This window comes from Zonotrichia leucophrys, chromosome 2 (assembly GCF_028769735.1).
Source record: "Zonotrichia leucophrys gambelii isolate GWCS_2022_RI chromosome 2, RI_Zleu_2.0, whole genome shotgun sequence".
In the NCBI taxonomy this organism is placed as follows: Eukaryota; Metazoa; Chordata; class Aves; order Passeriformes; family Passerellidae; genus Zonotrichia; species Zonotrichia leucophrys.
This window is the reverse complement of record NC_088171.1, coordinates 39,998,320-40,015,896: the sequence shown is the minus strand read 5'-3', so window position 1 is coordinate 40,015,896 and position 17,577 is coordinate 39,998,320. Positions and strand designations below refer to the sequence as shown.

The 17,577-nt window shown below is 36.0% G+C and overlaps 1 protein-coding gene across 4 annotated transcripts in view; it reads left to right on the top strand.

The window, feature by feature from the left end:
* The window catches only part of TOP2B (DNA topoisomerase II beta), a 61,566-nt gene that overhangs the window by 16,519 nt on the left and 27,470 nt on the right, over window positions 1-17,577 (top strand). For all 4 annotated transcript variants that reach the window (XM_064704659.1, XM_064704657.1, XM_064704658.1 and 1 more), the window contains exons 2-11: window positions 1,288-1,461; window positions 2,142-2,232; window positions 4,175-4,238; window positions 5,467-5,612; window positions 6,017-6,114; window positions 7,514-7,726; window positions 7,807-7,980; window positions 12,389-12,490; window positions 12,572-12,709; window positions 14,282-14,420. In XM_064704659.1, the coding sequence (XP_064560729.1) occupies window positions 1,288-1,461; window positions 2,142-2,232; window positions 4,175-4,238; window positions 5,467-5,612; window positions 6,017-6,114; window positions 7,514-7,726; window positions 7,807-7,980; window positions 12,389-12,490; window positions 12,572-12,709; window positions 14,282-14,420 (1,339 nt within the window). The remainder of the gene's footprint in view (window positions 1-1,287; window positions 1,462-2,141; window positions 2,233-4,174; window positions 4,239-5,466; window positions 5,613-6,016; window positions 6,115-7,513; window positions 7,727-7,806; window positions 7,981-12,388; window positions 12,491-12,571; window positions 12,710-14,281; window positions 14,421-17,577) is intronic.

Here is a 17,577-nt window from a genome sequence, read left to right as displayed (position 1 = left end):
CTCTGAGAGAAGGAGGCAATTTCAGGTACTGGGTGGGTGGAGACAGAATTTCTTATATCATCCTAAGCCAGGCAAATAAATCATGTGAGTTAAAGTTACATTTACTGGCCTTTTTAACATAATTTAGATAATTCCAATTTATAGATAGGAATGCATACTGTAAAACATCATTACTAGTCTCTTTGTATGCTTTTACTGCCTCAGAAGAGGGCCAGTCTTTATTTGGTTGTTCTGAGTTTAACCTTTTATTATGTGGTTTTCATTCAATGGCAGGGAAGTATCTATCAGGATAAATTGCTGAAAGTGCACCATATGTCTCTATCTCACCTCCCTCCCCATCCCAAAGTGGGTTAGTTTACCATAAAACTGTTCTTCAAGGTAGTTTTCATAAAATCCAGACAGATTAGGCTTGAATTCTGTTTAAATTCTAACATTAGCCTATGTGATTCTCTCTTCTTATAGTTCTTGGATTATTTAATAGTCACAGAATGACCTGGGTTAGAAGGGACCTTAAATTAAAGATCATCGAGTTCCAACCCCCTGCCATGGGCAGGGACACCTCCCACCAGACCAGGTTGCTCAAAATTCCATCCAGCCTGGCCTTGAACATTCCCAGGGATGGGGCATCCACAGCTTCTCTGGGCACCTGTTCCAGTGCCTCACCAGCCTCACAGGAAAGAGTGTCTTCCTAATATGTAATCTAAACCTACTCTTTCAGTTTGAAGCCATTCCCCCTCGTCATTCCTCGATATACTCTTGTAAATAATGTCTTTCCTTTCATCACAAAGCATTCTGGGATTGTATCAGGTTTGATCACTTCAATAGAAAATGTAAATTATAGCAATTGAGGAGCCAGTAGGAGAGGCATTATAGTGTTTAAGTCCTGCTGAATGAATTGTCCAGACTATAATGTAAAAGTGTAGTATTGCTGTTACCATTTGGAACATTTTCAGTGGTTTGGATTCAAATGCTTATACACAAAATGGGTGTTATAAATACTTAACCTGAAGAAATGGGTGCCTTTTGTGCTGTTGTTTCCTTATTTTGGTTTATTGTGTTAAGTAAATTGCTGAAGTTTGAATATGCAACAATTTGTTAAGGTTCTGTCATGTAATCTGTTGGTTTTTCTCTGTTGCAAGGATAGCTTTATCTTAATACATCTGAAAACTTAACATTTAAATTACATGACAAGTTTTGATTGTAATTTAAATCTCTGTCAGATTTTGTTTATATCTCAAGAGTGACAGATTGAATGAGGTTGATTGTTGGTTTGGTTTGGTTTTTTAGACATTATTTGATAATCAGATGAATGCTTCAAAAAAGGAAGACTCAGAAAGCATTAATAAAAATGACACTTCAAAGAAGATGTCTGTTGAGAGAGTTTATCAGAAAAAGACTCAGCTTGAGCACATCCTCCTCCGTCCAGATACCTACATTGGGTCAGTTGAGCCCTTGACTCAGGTAAGGGTCACTAAATTTGCATCTTAATGGTTTTTATTGTTTTAATGAGGAAATGTCTGTTATGGTTATTAAATAGACCCATCTCTGGTTTCACAGTTTTCTGAATTAGAAGGTTGAAAACTGTGGTCTTGTTTATGTATGCATGTGTAGGAAGGAGATAGGACTTGCTTTAAGGCCTGTAGTGCTGGGTTCATCTGAAAAGATAGGATCAAAAATACTGAAATCCAGTCAAAACACAAACACTTATGTGTGTGAGCAGACAGCTCTGTGTGTATAGGTCTGTGCTCACAAACATGCTTATGTGCACACACATATCTGTGCATGTTTGTAAGTAGCATTTGTACCAGGTGCAAAAACACTTTGGTCTCTTGGTTTAGGTAGAGAACAGAGAATTTAAGCCTCCTGCTGGCACTTTCTTCAGTTGTTTTTGTGAGGTTGTAAATTGCTTTGAACTTCACTGTCTGTACTGTTGGGAGTTCCTGCCAAGCAGAAAATAATGGATTTTCATTATGGAATCTTTGTGGGTGCTGCTAAAACTTCTGCAGACTTCTGCTTTTGTCTTGTATGGCTGCAGTAATCTGACTGTACGAGGAAAGGTCCTGAAGGAAATAGATCTTAGAGAATCATAGACTGGTTTATCAAGACAGTAAATACTGTTATTTTATTTTGTTTCCTTGTAGTTAATGTGGGTTTATGATGAAGATGTAGGAATGAATTGCAGAGAAGTTACCTTTGTTCCAGGCTTGTACAAGATCTTTGATGAAATTCTTGGTAAGTATTTTTAACAACAATACTGCCTTAGCATTGTGGAGTACAAGGTTTTCTAAGTACTCTCAAAGTACATCAACTTGTATCTAAGTTTAAATCCCTGACTTGAGTCCTGCTAAACTATAGAGCATTCTGGAACTATAGAACAGTTAAAAAGGGAAGAGTTTTCAGCTGAACTTGTAAGAAAATGTAAATGTTTGTTACTGAATATCCAAACTAGATCATTCTTTATGATCAATATTGTTACAAGATTTTTAATCTGTGAAGAGTTTTTGGGTCTACAGTTTAAAGTGACATTTGAAAGAAGATTATTCCTCTGAAAGAATGCAACTTCTGAGATGTCTGAGTGTTCACTTAGATCATCCTTTCATCAATCATTAAAACGTCCTCCTCCTCTACAGAGGGATAGTGGTGGTAGTTTTCATAGATCATTTGTAGACTTCATACAGTTTTAAAATAAATGAGTATCATACTGCCATTAAAAAGCACTATGACTGAGGCACAAAAAATATATTTTTAGAAAATTTTTCAAAATTCTGAGTTACTGTGACTTACTAGTTGATGATATTCTGTTGGTCACAGGCACACACTAATCAGCAGTAGACATGTGGAATATCTGAATACTGTGCTGTCTTCTGAACTGATCTAATTGACATGAAATTTTGGACTTACGAGCTTCTATGAAATTCTGTTTAAAGGATTGGTAGGATTACTTCATAAATTAAATTATGGTCCACTGAGGTCAGTTTTGTTGTGACCTTTTGTTAGGTTCACAGCTTTTCTACATCTCTAAAATTGCTGTACAGCATTGCTGTCTTTGAGGCAATACATCTTTACCAGATGGAAGATAATGCTTAATACTTTTTCTAAATTATTTCTAACTTATGACTTAATTTGATAAACATGGTAATGAAAACCTTTAATTGCTTCTGTTTTGAGTGCTGCCTCACAGATCTAAGTTTTTTGGCTTTTCATGTTAGGGAGACCACTTCCATATTGTCCCATTCAGAAGGAAGATCGTATTCTGTCATTATTGTAATATTTCACGGCTTATTGCTGCTTTATGAAGCACTGATAAGTGCTCCAGAGAGTGTGGTTTGAGAGCTAGGCGACAATGTAATAAAATTATGAAATGGGACATTTTGGCTATGCATGCTTTTGAATGAAACTTCATGATTTTAGCAAAAGCACTTTGAAATATCTGATCTTATACTGAGGTCCTTGTCAGCTGTTAAGATGTTGTACTTTGGCGTTTGGGGCTTTACCTTCATCTGTTTCATGGATGATGAGACAGAAGCTGAAAGTGACTGTAATGTGTTTTCATGTTTAATGGCCACAGTCACATTTCTGCTTCCTGTAGTTCATATCCATGGCAGTGCAATTCAACTAAATTCTGGTTGAATGTTAATTTCCAGTTATCCTTGTTTTGTTCCTAAACTGTGTAGACTGTTAGTTACAAGTCTTGCATGTTGCAGGCTCTTTAAAAAGAGCTTTTGCTGCAGTCAAAACACTCCATAATGAATGTCACTTTCTTGGTGGGTTTCCACGTGTAAACTGGTCTGGTGATCATATAAGCTTCTAGGGTTTCTCATCTATATACTGCAGTGAATATCCAAACAAGAACAACAGGAGAAGAATGAAGTGCTCAGTATGTTAAGAACAGTTATGAGCTCACAAAATACACTTCTATATTTATTTCTGAGATAGTCTAACTGCTAGAAATAGAATCAGTAATTATAAGAAGGTTGAAAAATATCTTCTTGTAGTCACTTGGTTGTATTTATAGACTCCAGTGCTAAGATACGAAATATATACAAAGAGCTGCCAGATTAAGAAATACCTGGACTGTTGTAACTGGTGGTGGAATATGTATAAGATCAGTTTTACAGATCAAGAGATTAATAATTGCCTATGAAGTGTTAATTTGTGCTACTTTGTTTCATAGTAAATGCTGCTGACAATAAGCAGAGGGACAAGAATATGACTTGTATTAAAATATCCATTGATCCGTAAGTATAAACATGTTTTCATTTGCTTTCCCTGCCAGTGCTATTGCAGTTTAGATTTGTACAAATGATTTTATTGATGAAATTGAATTTCTTGAAAACAGAATATTTTTGGAATTGTTTCCATTAGCTTCATATTTTAAGATGAAGAGGTGAATTAAAACTGGTTAATATTAAGTGCTACCATTCTGAATTTATAATAATTGCTTGCCTTAACGAGTTGATAGGGTTTGAATGAAACTTCAAACCAGAAGTTCATAAAATTTATGATAAATTTAAATTGGCAGTGCATAACTATAGCCAGCCAGGTTCTTTACAAATCTTAAATACCAGCTTTGAAGTTTTGTAACACAGTTTTGCCCCTCTTGAACTTCTGTGTTAACTCCTTCAGCATCAGGATAAGGCTGAATTAGTCATCTATATCACATTGAAACTTCATATTACAAACACATCATTACCATGTTTTTTGAAACGAAATACTTGAAGAGATCATTTTAGGTGAGAAATACTATATTTAAATAGATGCTGATTGGGTTCATTTGGTAATACTTTTTCACTGACATTTAACTGAATAATAAATTATTTAGTAGCTAGTTTTCAGACCTAACCTTTAGGATAAATATGCTGAGAAGTGATTTTTCCACTTCCATCATGGAGTGGGAGGGAAATTGTAAATGTTTAAATTTGCTAGACCTGTCCTGATTTTGAACTCTCTAATACTCAAAAATGAAAATCCTGTGTAAGAGCTAGAAATATTAATGATGCCAGATATTGGTGGATTTTGGCACTGATACATAAAATAAGTCACAATATTTATCATAGCTCAGAAATAACACTTTTAAACAGATGATAACTTGTCTGGATGGACTTCAATGAGACCTTAAAAGCTATATCTCTATTTTGAATTTAATTCTGTCACTAATTGTCAGGCCCCTGTTGCAGTTCATGTTGACAGTGAAAGCTCTTCAAACAGATTTTTTAGGGTTATTATCATTGTATGAAATACTGTTGTGTATGGACAATTAAGCTCCTTCTTCCAAGACATCTAATAAGCAAAAATAAATGGAATTTTTTGTAATTTAAATCATTAGAGCTCTAAGTAAATGTGGTAAGAATATGGTCTTTTACTATATTTTTGTGTAGTCAATTTTATTTACTGTGTTTAAACAGGTATGCAGAAGTCTGTTTTCAAGATTGCCTTCATTTGCTTAATGCCTTCACTCTTTTCTAGGGAATCAAACATTATCAGCATATGGAATAATGGAAAGGGGATACCAGTTGTGGAACACAAAGTAGAGAAAGTATACGTACCTGCTTTAATCTTTGGGCAGCTACTAACTTCCAGCAACTATGATGATGATGAGAAAAAAGTTACAGGCAAGGCTATTTAATGTGCTTTGTTTTATTCAGTTAAGCCATTGTGTGACTCTTCAGTATGCTTCCCCTTCTCAATTTTTGTCTTTATTTTCTGTTTCATAGCAGGTGATTACTCAGTCACCATTACTTTAGCTCTTTATTAGAGTAAAAAGACTTAAAGGAAATATCCTACTTTTCCTCTTTTAATACTAGTGTTTACAGAGACCTTTACATTTACATCTCTAATGTCAGTGCTCATTATTGAGTAGCAAACAACATACTTCTATATTTTAATTGTAATCTATATGAGTATTTAAACACTTGTGCTCCTCAAATGCAGGGAAAAATAAATTGGATAAATTAGGATGTGGTTTATTATCCTAAATTTAAACTGACCCTAGTTTACTATATGTTGTTTTTTTCAGGTGGACGCAATGGCTATGGTGCAAAACTTTGTAACATATTTAGTACAAAGTTTACAGTTGAAACTGCTTGCAAGGAGTACAAGCACAGCTTTAAGCAGGTATAGAAGTGTTCAAAGCTTCTGTCCTTTTTCTTTTGTTCCTGTAGTTACAGGCCTACAATTGAACACATATCTTTCAGGAATGTAGAACAAAATGGATAATTTCTCATTCAAAGGGATGTGTAGAATTTGCAGGCTAGGTTAGTTCAGTTGATAAAAATTGGTATTTCTATATGTTAGGCTTTTTGGGTAAAATAATACTTTCTTTGGACTGTTTGGTGACTAAAAAACCCCAAATTTCTGTTAAAACTAAATTATATTCATGTACCTGTGAAAAGGAACATAGTTGAAACATTTTGGAATTGCTGTTGTATAATTTGTCAAAAAAATCTTTCTACTTAGCTGTGCAAACATGGAAACAATTATCTGTGTAATTTTGTATGGTGTTAAGAAACAGATTTTTCAGTTTTTATGTCATGAATTTAACTTGCCCCAGGTGGACTTAAATGCAAACCCCTCCACCTGAACCCAATGCTCATTGTTAGCATATAGACCAAGGATGTGATCAGGTCTACTGTATATAGCTTTGAAATGGCCACCTTTCTAAAAGTTTAAAGTACTTTGGCAGAGTATTAGATACCAAAGTTCCTTGGCTTTACAGTCTTTCCCAGCTGGGGGCTTTCTTTTCTTACTTTCTGGACAATTAATTAATTTTCTGGTCATGCTGTCATATCACTACATAAATAATACACTTAATCTGTTACGCCTGTCTCTTAAAAAATGTAATATTTTATGCTGACTGCCAAAGGGCAAATTAATATTGGTTCAAGTGTACTTTTTGAAAATTACTAAATGCTTTATGGTTTAAAGTGCTCTGTTTGCAGTATTTTCAAAATCTGTGAAAATTTATTAGAACTGAGCTTTGATATATGCTGTGAGCAGATATCTGCTTGATCATGCAGATGTGCCCATGTTCTTAAATAGGGAACGATACAAGATTCCTGAGTCAAATCTGAGCACCTTGGGTTTTTGGGGTTTTTTCTGGCACGCTGCACAGCCACCAAGATGCTGAATTGGAGACTACTGAGTCTCTGCACAGGGACTAACAAGCCTCTCTGTAGAGGTGTGTAGTAGATTGAAAGTGTTAAATGGATGGGTAACAAGGACTGTAATCCCAGCTCACTCGTATCTAATTTTGGGAGTTCTGTGGGAGGCTCCACTTGCATTAGAATCATGTCCCTCAGTGTAATAATACCTGCATGTTTCCAGAAACCACAAATATGCTGTCCCCTATGCTTGTGCTTACCTCTGTAAATCAATTAACTTTGTGTAGTGTTTTACCAGAAGTTTGTGAGCTTTTTCTTGTGTAACTGTTGCAGTCCCAGCATAGCTAGAAAAGGGAATAAAGGAGGAGGATAATGTGTTGTAAAGTAACCTCTAAAATGTTTTGTTTCCAAAGACTTGGATGAACAACATGATGAAGACCTCTGAACCCAAGATTAAGCATTTTGAAGGCGATGACTACACCTGCATTACATTCCAGCCAGATCTGTCTAAATTTAAAATGGAAAAGCTTGATAAGGATATTGTGGCCCTGATGACAAGACGAGCGTATGATTTGGCTGGGTCGTGCAAAGGAGTCAAAGTCATGTTGAATGGGAAGAAACTGCCTGTAAGAACATCATCACTTGATATATCTTGAGTGTCCTGAGTATTTGGTGCAGATATTTGACTGTGACCTGTTCCTTGTAGGTAAATGGATTTCGCAGCTACGTAGATCTTTACGTGAAGGACAAGCTGGATGAAACCGGAGTCGCACTCAAAGTCATCCACGAAGTCGTGAATGAACGATGGGATGTGTGCCTCACTCTGAGTGAGAAAGGGTTCCAGCAGATCAGCTTTGTAAATAGTATAGCTACCACAAAGGTGAGTGGTTAGATCAAATGGTACAAAATGGAAATGATAAAATGCGTGCTGAGGCCATGCCCAGTCAGGTGTTTGATAAAACAGTGAGTCTGAGTTGCTATAAATAAATAGGTGAGGTAATCCACTGCATGAGAGGAGCTGGCAGAGCAATTGGATGCAATCAAAATACATTCATAGCAGTATTTCTACATAAGCACTACTTTTAAAAATGCTAGTAATCATTATTGGTGATACTGATATCTAATGTGAGCATACATGGTGTTGAAGAAAATGGAACTAATTTATTTCTTCATTTTAAGATAATTCTGAAAGTAAGGTTAAAATGTGTACAAATGCCTTTAAATCTACCAGTAGCAAGTTTGGAGGACAAAAATGGCTTTTGATGTCCTTGAGAAATGGCTGTCCATGATGGAAAAAGTTGCCCTGAAGTTGTTGAGAATAATTTTCTTTTATTTGTGTATCATCATAAGGATACCTAGGTTTTATTTGCAAATATAGTAGTAGTGATATAATAGGGGAAAGAAAGATCTTAAGTTAGCAATCTTCTCAGCATCCTAAATAAAGCTCGGTGCTTCTCAACTTGTGGGGATGGTCAGGCAGGAAGGGGATCACCTGAAATCAACCAGCATAACTCTTATTTACACCCTTTTGGCATGAACCAGCTTTGAGATCTGTGGTCCACCATGGTGAAAAAAAAGTCTTTGTCACTTCTGCTCTTCACAAATTGCACTGGATGAGTGACCTAACAACTAGGCAGTTAAGCTGTTAGCTCTTACTAAACAGTCTACTTATTAGAGGTTAGCAAATCTATCAAGCTGGATTTAACAAGACTAGAACAAGCAGTCCCAGTAACAGGTGAGACTGTTTCTAGAGAATTAACTGTGAGTTTTCCAAAAGATGGGAAAGGAAAGAATTGTTAATCAGGAACTTTGAAACCTCTCCTTGCTCACATCTTTGTTGAAAGAGTCAGAAGAAAATTCTAATGGTATCACAAATGGTTCATAAGCACCAGTGGTTACACTTAGTCTGGCAGGTGACCAGGAATGTCAGTGTTAATCTTGGTGGTAGGTGATGTGTAGCCACTGTTTGGTGGGACATGATTTTTATTACATAACTTCTTTTCAGTCACTCTCAGTGTATCTGGATAAATATTCTGTGGTAACAGGGTAAGTTTATTTCATAGTAGAATATTTACTTTTTACGTGTGCATTACAATTAAAAACTTGGTCAGAACTAGGGATGACAAATCAGGTGGTTGAAGGGTTACAACTTTGTTTTAGTTCAGGCCTCTTTATGCAGCATAAAGAAGAAAAACAACATGACCTTAGAGAGGTGTACAATACTTTCATGGAGAAACTGGCAATATAGAGAAACTTCATTATGGCTGATAGCAGGCTAAAAAAAATTGTTTGAAAAAACGGAATGCTTCCTGATTCCTAAGTAAAATAAATTGCATACACTTACTCTGAAGATTTTGGATTTTACTCTTCTGGATCAATTTTCACCATCACACAGTTACACATGTATTGTTATTATATATTCTTTTGAAATATGCTTAGGAAAAAGTTTTGTGTATTCTTCAAAAGTAAGGGTTGTAATTTCTAGTTTTCCCCACTCTCTCAATCCATGCTTTATGTGTGTTACTGGGTGTGGGATGCTGGGGCAGGAAACCCCTCACCAGCATTTGAGCAGCTTCCCAGGGATGGGACATAATGGGCAGTAATTAAGTGCATCACCTGCCTGCCCCCTTAGCTGCTAACAGGTGAGGAGCTCATGCTAGCTGTTAATTGTCAGTGCTGACAGCTTTTTGTTTCTGAATCTGGGTAAATTTCACCCAGTTGTAACTTTCCTCCATCTTTTTTTAACTTTCCTCCATCTTTTTTTAAACTTGCTGTAAATTGCAAGTAAGTTTTTTTAGGTTGCTGTCATGGTGTTTTTTGAGGGGTGTTTGGGAGGTCCGGCAGTATTTTGAGGTACAACTCCCTTGCTTATTTCGTGTAAATTTGTTACCTTTTTCAGCTCCCCGTTTAATCAAAGTTTTGCCATAGTAGACCACCACAAAATTCGACTTCAGGCTCTGATGCAGCATTTCAAAGAATGTTTGTAGCTGTTGACAGTTGTACAGATAACCTTCAGTGAGACTTGAAAACTGATTAAATATGGTCTTCTTAAGTTCTCAATTTCAAATAGTAGCTGTGGCAGAAATTGTAATAGAAACCTCAACTATTAACATAGCAATCTAATGCTATATGTATACTTTATTATGGTGGAACTGCTAACTGTAATATTACCAGTCATTTTAGCAGAAATGTTCAGCCAATACATTTGCAGTGCCAGAAGGTAGACTTGCATGGAGAGAGAATCCCAACCTGCTAAAATTTGCTGGAGTGTTCAGCAAGAAGTTCAGGATTATTCTAGATTTCAGATTTATTTTTGTAAAAGAAATATAATTTTTAAAAATGGAGACAAAAATAGGATCGAAATTGTAAAACTAATTAAATGAAAACTTCAAATTTATAGTTAGCTTCTGAATTTTTCTACCATATAAACCATTTATCTGTCCATAGAGTTTAGATGTAGCTTGCCTCCAAATCAATGGAAACTGTTGGCTATGAGAAGAATAGAACAGTATCTAGGAGGCAGTCAGAGCTTCATTTTTAAGATTTTTGTTAGCACTTAATTAGATTTGCATCTAATTAGACTTTGCATCCTGAAGTTTGCAAGTTTCCATCATTACCTTCTGGAAAAAGAATGTTATACAGTTCTAGCTCTCTTTCCCCATAATTCAAAAGTTGTAACAGTCTTTGGCAGCCCTCTAGATTCAGAGGGTGTTTTTGCCTTTGTGTCTTTTATGGAATTGTTCTGACAGCTGGGGCGGTTCCAGGCTGTTCTGGTCCATTTGCCACCTGCTGGTGAGATGGTTGAGAAGGTCCCAACTCTGAGCTCTGAGCATTCCCTCACTCACAGCTGCTTAAGAATGGACGCAGGAAGTGGGAACTGCTGTATACCTAGTAAATTGCTGGTTTTCTTGGTATGTCAGATGCTACTTTTAGCAAAATTTAAAAATTGCTAAATCTTTAAATGCAAAAATATATTGAGATGTTCCCATAAGCATAAATTTTCAGTAATGTGATGAGTAAAAGAAATGCATTTCAAGATTGCCATTCAAGTGTGGAATGATTTTGAAATGTGTAATTTGATATTTTCCATTAATAGCTTTTCTTTACAGTTTGGAAATGGGTTTATTTTTCTTTAAAGTGGCAGGATATTGATAGATCAGCTTTCCATTGAACTCTCCCTCTACTAAAACTCTGTCATCTCTTGGTGGATAAAAACTGTTGTGTTGTAATTTTGGCAGCTTTTGGGGTTTAGATGTAAGTTTTTTGGTTGACTGTTTTTTTTAGAAGAAATGCCATGAGAAAAGACTTTGCATGGTGCTTCTAATGGTTTGTGTCTGTTTTGGTAGATGACTCTAGGAACTGAGAGAAACCATAGATGGTTTCTTCGAAGTGCAACTGCTGGTTGGGTTATGACTACTAATATTTACTAGCTTAACCGTTTTGGTTTTATCTACTCTTTTTTTTTTTAATTTAAATCTCTGCTTTCTGCATGAAGCTGAGAACAGCTGCTATCCCATCATTTCAACTTCTTTACATCTTCAGTCTTTTCACATGCATATTCTGCCTTAAAATGTAGAATCCAAAATTTTGGGGTTTCATTGGTAGCTGTTTTCCTCTTTTTGGTTGTTGTTTATTCTTGGTTTTTTCTCTTACTTATTTCTTATCTATCCTATACTTCCTCATACCTGTCAAGAGCTTTTTTCCCCCTCCTCAGTTCTCTTTTAAATACAGCTTTAAAGAGCAAGGGTTTTTCTGTTTGTTAGTTCATGATGAACTTCTCCATAGACAAGTGATCTTTGTTCTGTCTGCCCTAATGTGGATTGTTCTGAACAGGAATCAGTATTTAGTCTGTATTTTTGTACGGTGTTAACTGATCTAAAACAAAGGTGATCTGTGTAAAGTACGGAATTTTGAGTTAGGTATGTTTTCATTTTATAGGATATGCCTGCATCACTCCACTTTTACAAGATTTTAGTCAAAGGGATATGAACTTCCTATGACAGCCACTAGAATGTACCATTTTATTATTATTATGGCTTTTTTGTTTACAAATTTAAAGGAAGGTATTTGAGTAATCAGTCAATTAACTTCTGTCATCCTCACTTGAATGAAGACTGAATGACCTGGAAAAACCATATTTTTCTGTCTTATGCTGCAACTCAGTGTGCATGGATTTCTGTACCAAAGTATGACTACAGGAATTTTCTTAATACAGCTAAAAACTATTAGGAAATTTAATGGCTATTTTGTTTATTATTTGTGGGTTTTTTTTCTCTTCCCTCATTCAGGGTGGTAGGCATGTTGATTATGTGGTGGATCAGGTTGTGGGCAAACTGATAGAAGTGGTGAAAAAGAAGAATAAAGCTGGAGTTTCAGTCAAACCATTTCAGGCAAGTAACTTTATGCAAAAATACTGGAAAAAATGAATGTGAGAATTTTGTTGAGTAAATTGGTTTCTATGTTTTAAACAGGTGAAGAACCATATATGGGTTTTTGTTAATTGCTTGATTGAAAACCCATCATTTGATTCCCAGACAAAGGAAAACATGACATTGCAGCCTAAAAGTTTTGGGTCCAAGTGCCAGCTATCTGAGAAATTTTTTAAAGCAGTAAGTAAACCTCTTTTTTATTCCTTTGTGAATTGGTAATTGACACACTGGACCAAGTGTGTCCTGTAGCAGAGGATTAGTTATAGTCCATTGTGGTACTGCAGTGACATTTGCATACTCGGGAAGTGGGGTGAAGGAATGTCTGTTCACTCTCTGGTCTTAATAATGGATGCAGTGACTGTGTTTTGATTGATGCCCTGGATTTTAAATTCACCTGATCAACTTGTTTGTTGGAGATTCTGGCATTTACATTGGTAAATGAAATGAATTTGACTCTTAAAATGTAAACGAGGTCCTTGATCAATGGTTTTTGTGTTAAAGTATTTTTTCTGATGTTGAGAATATTGTCTGCCGTACTCTTTGGTATCAGTTCTATTCTGTTTCACTGGAGTGAAAAGAGAGGGAGAAGATGTTTCACATTTACTTGTTTTTCCAGTAATCAAGGAAATGCAAAATGGTGCTTGTAGTATTCAAAGTGATCATTATTGTTAGGAAGTAAGTTTAAAATTTTTCTGAAAATATGTTAAGAATTGGCTGTTCTAAATGAATATATTTGTAGAAATACCTCAGAGAGGTTTTTCCTCTACTACATTTTCATACATGAAGGAAAAGTAGAATTCTGTTAACCAGAACTCATTTTGCTAAGTCTTATTTAATGCCAGTAACCTTAAATGAAACTCCACTAGTGGGGAGAACAGTGCCACTGCTAATACTCCTGGCATCAAAACTTTACTGATTGTATAGTGGTTTATTCTTCTAATTCTGTGTCATGGGTGACATTCCTACAGAATTTAGAGGGAAAAAAACTTACACAACAGTCTTGTATAACAAAATCTGAAGAATAAATACATGTTGTATTACCATCAGCAGGTTTGATTTATAGTGCTTTTCATATTCCCAGAAGTAAACATTGATTTCCAGATGCATTAAATGTGCAGCACAGTCTCAACAATGAATGCTGTATTATGGGGGATAATTAAAAGCCAAAGCTCATAGTATTTTGCTCCATCTGTGTTTTCTTTTGATGTGAAACAAAACCTAAAGCAGTTTTAGTTTAGAAAACATATTATATGCTATTTTTGCTGCAGATGTGTTTCTAAAATTGGTATCAGATTCTCAAGGGATTGATAGAAAGCTCATTCTCAAATAGTTTTGATTGTCTTTCAGCCATTTTCAGTAATTTCCAAAGAAAATTTAAATGGTCATAAATACCCCATAAGGCTGCTTTTTGCTGTCAAAATCCAGGAAACAAGTGCTTAGTACCTAAAACATCTGAGCACATCAACTACACAGCATAGAACATCCTCTTGTTAGGTCTCCTTTGCTCTTTCCATCAGTTATAGAAGTGGTGGAAAAGGAAACTGTTTTAGTGTTGTGTTTTAGTTGTATGTGCATAAAGTGCTAAATACTAAGGTGTGTGTTAATCCCTTGACCTTTCATAGATTCAATTTTTAAAATTTAGAGGACCTTAGAAATAGTGTTAATGATTTAAAACTGAGATGAAAGAATCTGCTGTCTGAAGCTTTATTTTTCTCATCCACAATTCTGATTTGTTGCCTTTGTTGCTTGTAGGCCTCTAACTGTGGTATCATAGAGAGTATTTTGAATTGGGTCAAATTTAAGGCACAAACCCAACTGAACAAAAAATGTTCTTCAGTGAAACACAGTAAAATCAAGGGCATTCCAAAACTGGATGATGCTAATGATGCTGGTAAGAGGACTTACTTTTAAATTCTTTACTGTTTCATAAATTCTTCACAGACGTGCTAATTTGAAACCTGACTTATATTTCTCATCCTTATGTGTTTTTTAATAAAAATCTTTCTGGTTTTCTAAACTTCCTAGAGCTAGAATGGAAACGTGATGGTGAGTTTGGTGTCAGAAACGCTGTCCTCTTTGGGGTAGAGAATTAATAACACTGAACAAAAGTGGCAGTCTAGGTTGGTATTGGAAGAGTGTGTATCTTCAGTAGTGGTTTCCTGCTAAATGGTGGTACCAGTATTCCATTTTGGAGGTGACTGGTCTTCTTGACCTTTCTAAGGTAGAAAGATCAGAATCTTTGCAGGGTCAGAAGGTACAGGAAGTAAATCACATAGTGTGCAGACCTGAGGGAATGGCTCAAGAGACTTATTTCATTAGACTTAAATGCCATTAGGTTCCTGTCTGGGAATATAGGGCAAGCTGGCAATCTCTGCTGGCTTGCTTCCTTAGCACAGATGAGGAATCAGGATCAGCTGGCAGTCTTTGTGCCAGTAGCAATGGGATGGGAGTTGTTGTTGGATGATTTGAGGGGCACACATGGCTAAAGAGCTTGAAATGTTGCCAATCTGTGTTAGTGTTAGTTGGTTTTTAATACATCCTCATGTTAAACAAAGGTAGGAGAAATTGCAGTGAAGTATGTGGGTGGGCTGAGCAGCTAAAAGCATGAACACTAAGAAAGAGGCTTGGTTTTGGTTGGGTTTTTTGGTTGGTTTGGGGTTTTTTTTGGTGCTTCAATGTTCAAGCCAAAGATGACTTGATTAGATGATGGTTCTGTCTAATTTTCCTCTCTTTCTTTTTGGTTCTTTGGTTATTAATTTTTAATTGAGTTTTCTTCAGTATTTAATTACTTTTTAATTTACTCAGATGTCATATTTTGCCTTAAAAGTTGATAATCGCATCTACTGTAGTATTTTGCCTGTGGAATTTTCACTCCTCATTCAGATATATGTTCCTGATACTTTTCTTGCCAAGAAGATTGTGTGCTTGAAGAAATTATGTTTTTTCATGGACATCAAGCCTAGTACTCCTAACTCATATAATGAATTATTTTGGACACACTTTCTGGTCGTTTTTTTTAGCTTTGCTTTGGAGATCAGGCTTCAAAAATCACTTCTTACTCTTTTTTTTTGGTTTGGGGTGAGGGGAAGGGAGAATCTCTAACAAGGGAGCTAATAAAATATTCTATTGGTTTTCATCCTGAAGGTGCCTCAACTAAAAAGGCATATAGGGATTCATTCGGGCTGAACACTCATGCCTAAAGCTTTGCATGACTTGAATGCCTGTTACCCAGGTATTTCTCTGATGCCTAATTATTGTTTCATGTTGAGGGAACTCTGTATCTCCTGAGGAGGCTTAGCCAGGTATTGGTTTGTTGAAGATGTGGAATTTGCTGGATTTTTGACACTGAAGACATTGCACATTCAGGGTGGACACCCAGCAAGTGCAGCAGGGAGAGAACAGTCTCTGGCCACAAACCCCTCTGACTTTAGTTATTCCTGTGGTTTTTAGATTTTGTCTTTGCTTTAAGAGTGAGTTTGAAGCTGAGGTCCAGCATCCACATGTCTCTTGTGTGCCTGATACCCTGAATGTTATAATCATTGCCAGTTAATGCTAAAGTATAGGAGAGATGTGTATCTGTAGAGTGATGCACGTGCTGCAGATTTCCTCCCCCTCCTCTGTAATGAAAGGGTCCTATACCTGGTCATTCTTGCCATCTTGAACAGCTATACATTGTTCTGTGCCTTGTTGGGGGAGAAGAGGTAGAAATCAAAACAAAAATTAAGAATATAGCATTGTGAGGGAGCAGCTAGATTGCTAAATCAGGTGAAGCATAAAAGCATTTTTTGAACCTGTCAGTTCATGTAATTTTGTCTTGGAGTTCTTTAGAGCTGTGCTCAGGAAAATACCTGGCATATTGTATTTCCATGACATTAATTGCTACTGATTGCATGCATTCCAGAAGAAAGTGAACTTGAATGACATTCACATGTGTTTTCTGCAGTTCATTTATGAAAAACAGTGGTTTTTATATATTCTAAAACAGCAGACTGATGTTTTTCTAGGTGTTTAGAGTCCACCTTGCTGGTAGGTAGTCACTGCCAGTGTGAAAAACTGCCTTAGGTTATATTAAGCCACATGTCTTGATTCAGAAAACTAAAGGTGCTGAATGTAAGTTCTGTGTAATAGGAAGTATGGGGTGGTCTTTATCTACCAGGTAAAGGCAAATTATTCCACACATTTTAAATACCACTATATTCAAAACTACCTTATTATCACTAGGTGAGACTCAACCAGCTTGAAGTTTTTTTGGCATCTTTCCTACCATAGGCCTTGATAAAATATCAAAGCCACTTAATGAGCATTTGCACTGTAGCAGAAGGGTGGGTTCCTTTTCAGCTTGCTTGTTATTTAGAACATCTACTCCACTGCTACAGCTGCAATAGGCAGAACATAAATGAACATAAATGTCATTCCAGCTTTGAGCACACAGGCACCAAAGTGCTGTGTGTCTTGTAGAATCCAAATTACACTGTTAGTAAAGATTTGTTTTTCTGTTTGAGGAATTTGTGAGGTATAAGAAGTGCAAATGGTCTCATCGTTTGAGCTTTTCTCACTATTTTTTGTGCAGTTGTCTGGCTTTAGGTGATAGACAATTAAAAGAAAAAACCACAAAAATGTGATTTAACAATTTACTATTTAAAATATACTGTGAGGAAAGTGAAAAATGCAGAATGGGAAATAACTCCTGTGTGTAACTCAGACATGCATAATGTATGTGTGTAAGAAATTTGCAGCTAGCAAACTGAAATGGTGAAGGTAGAGAAGCAATCTGTCTTTTTTATGTAGATGTGTGGGAACCATTATATAAGATGTACCACCATTACATCCCATTTTGCCTATTTTGCTCCTTGTCCATAGCAATCCATAGTGTACTGCTAAGGGCAAGGATACTCATTGCTGTGCAGTTTTAGTGGTATGGAAGGCCATCCCTAAGAAGAGAAATTCAGCCTACTTAAATTAACTGATGAGAGGAAATTACCTATAGAGTTGAAAGAATTCAACTGCATTTCTTTTGTTTGAGTTAAGCTTTCTGTTTTTTTGCCTTC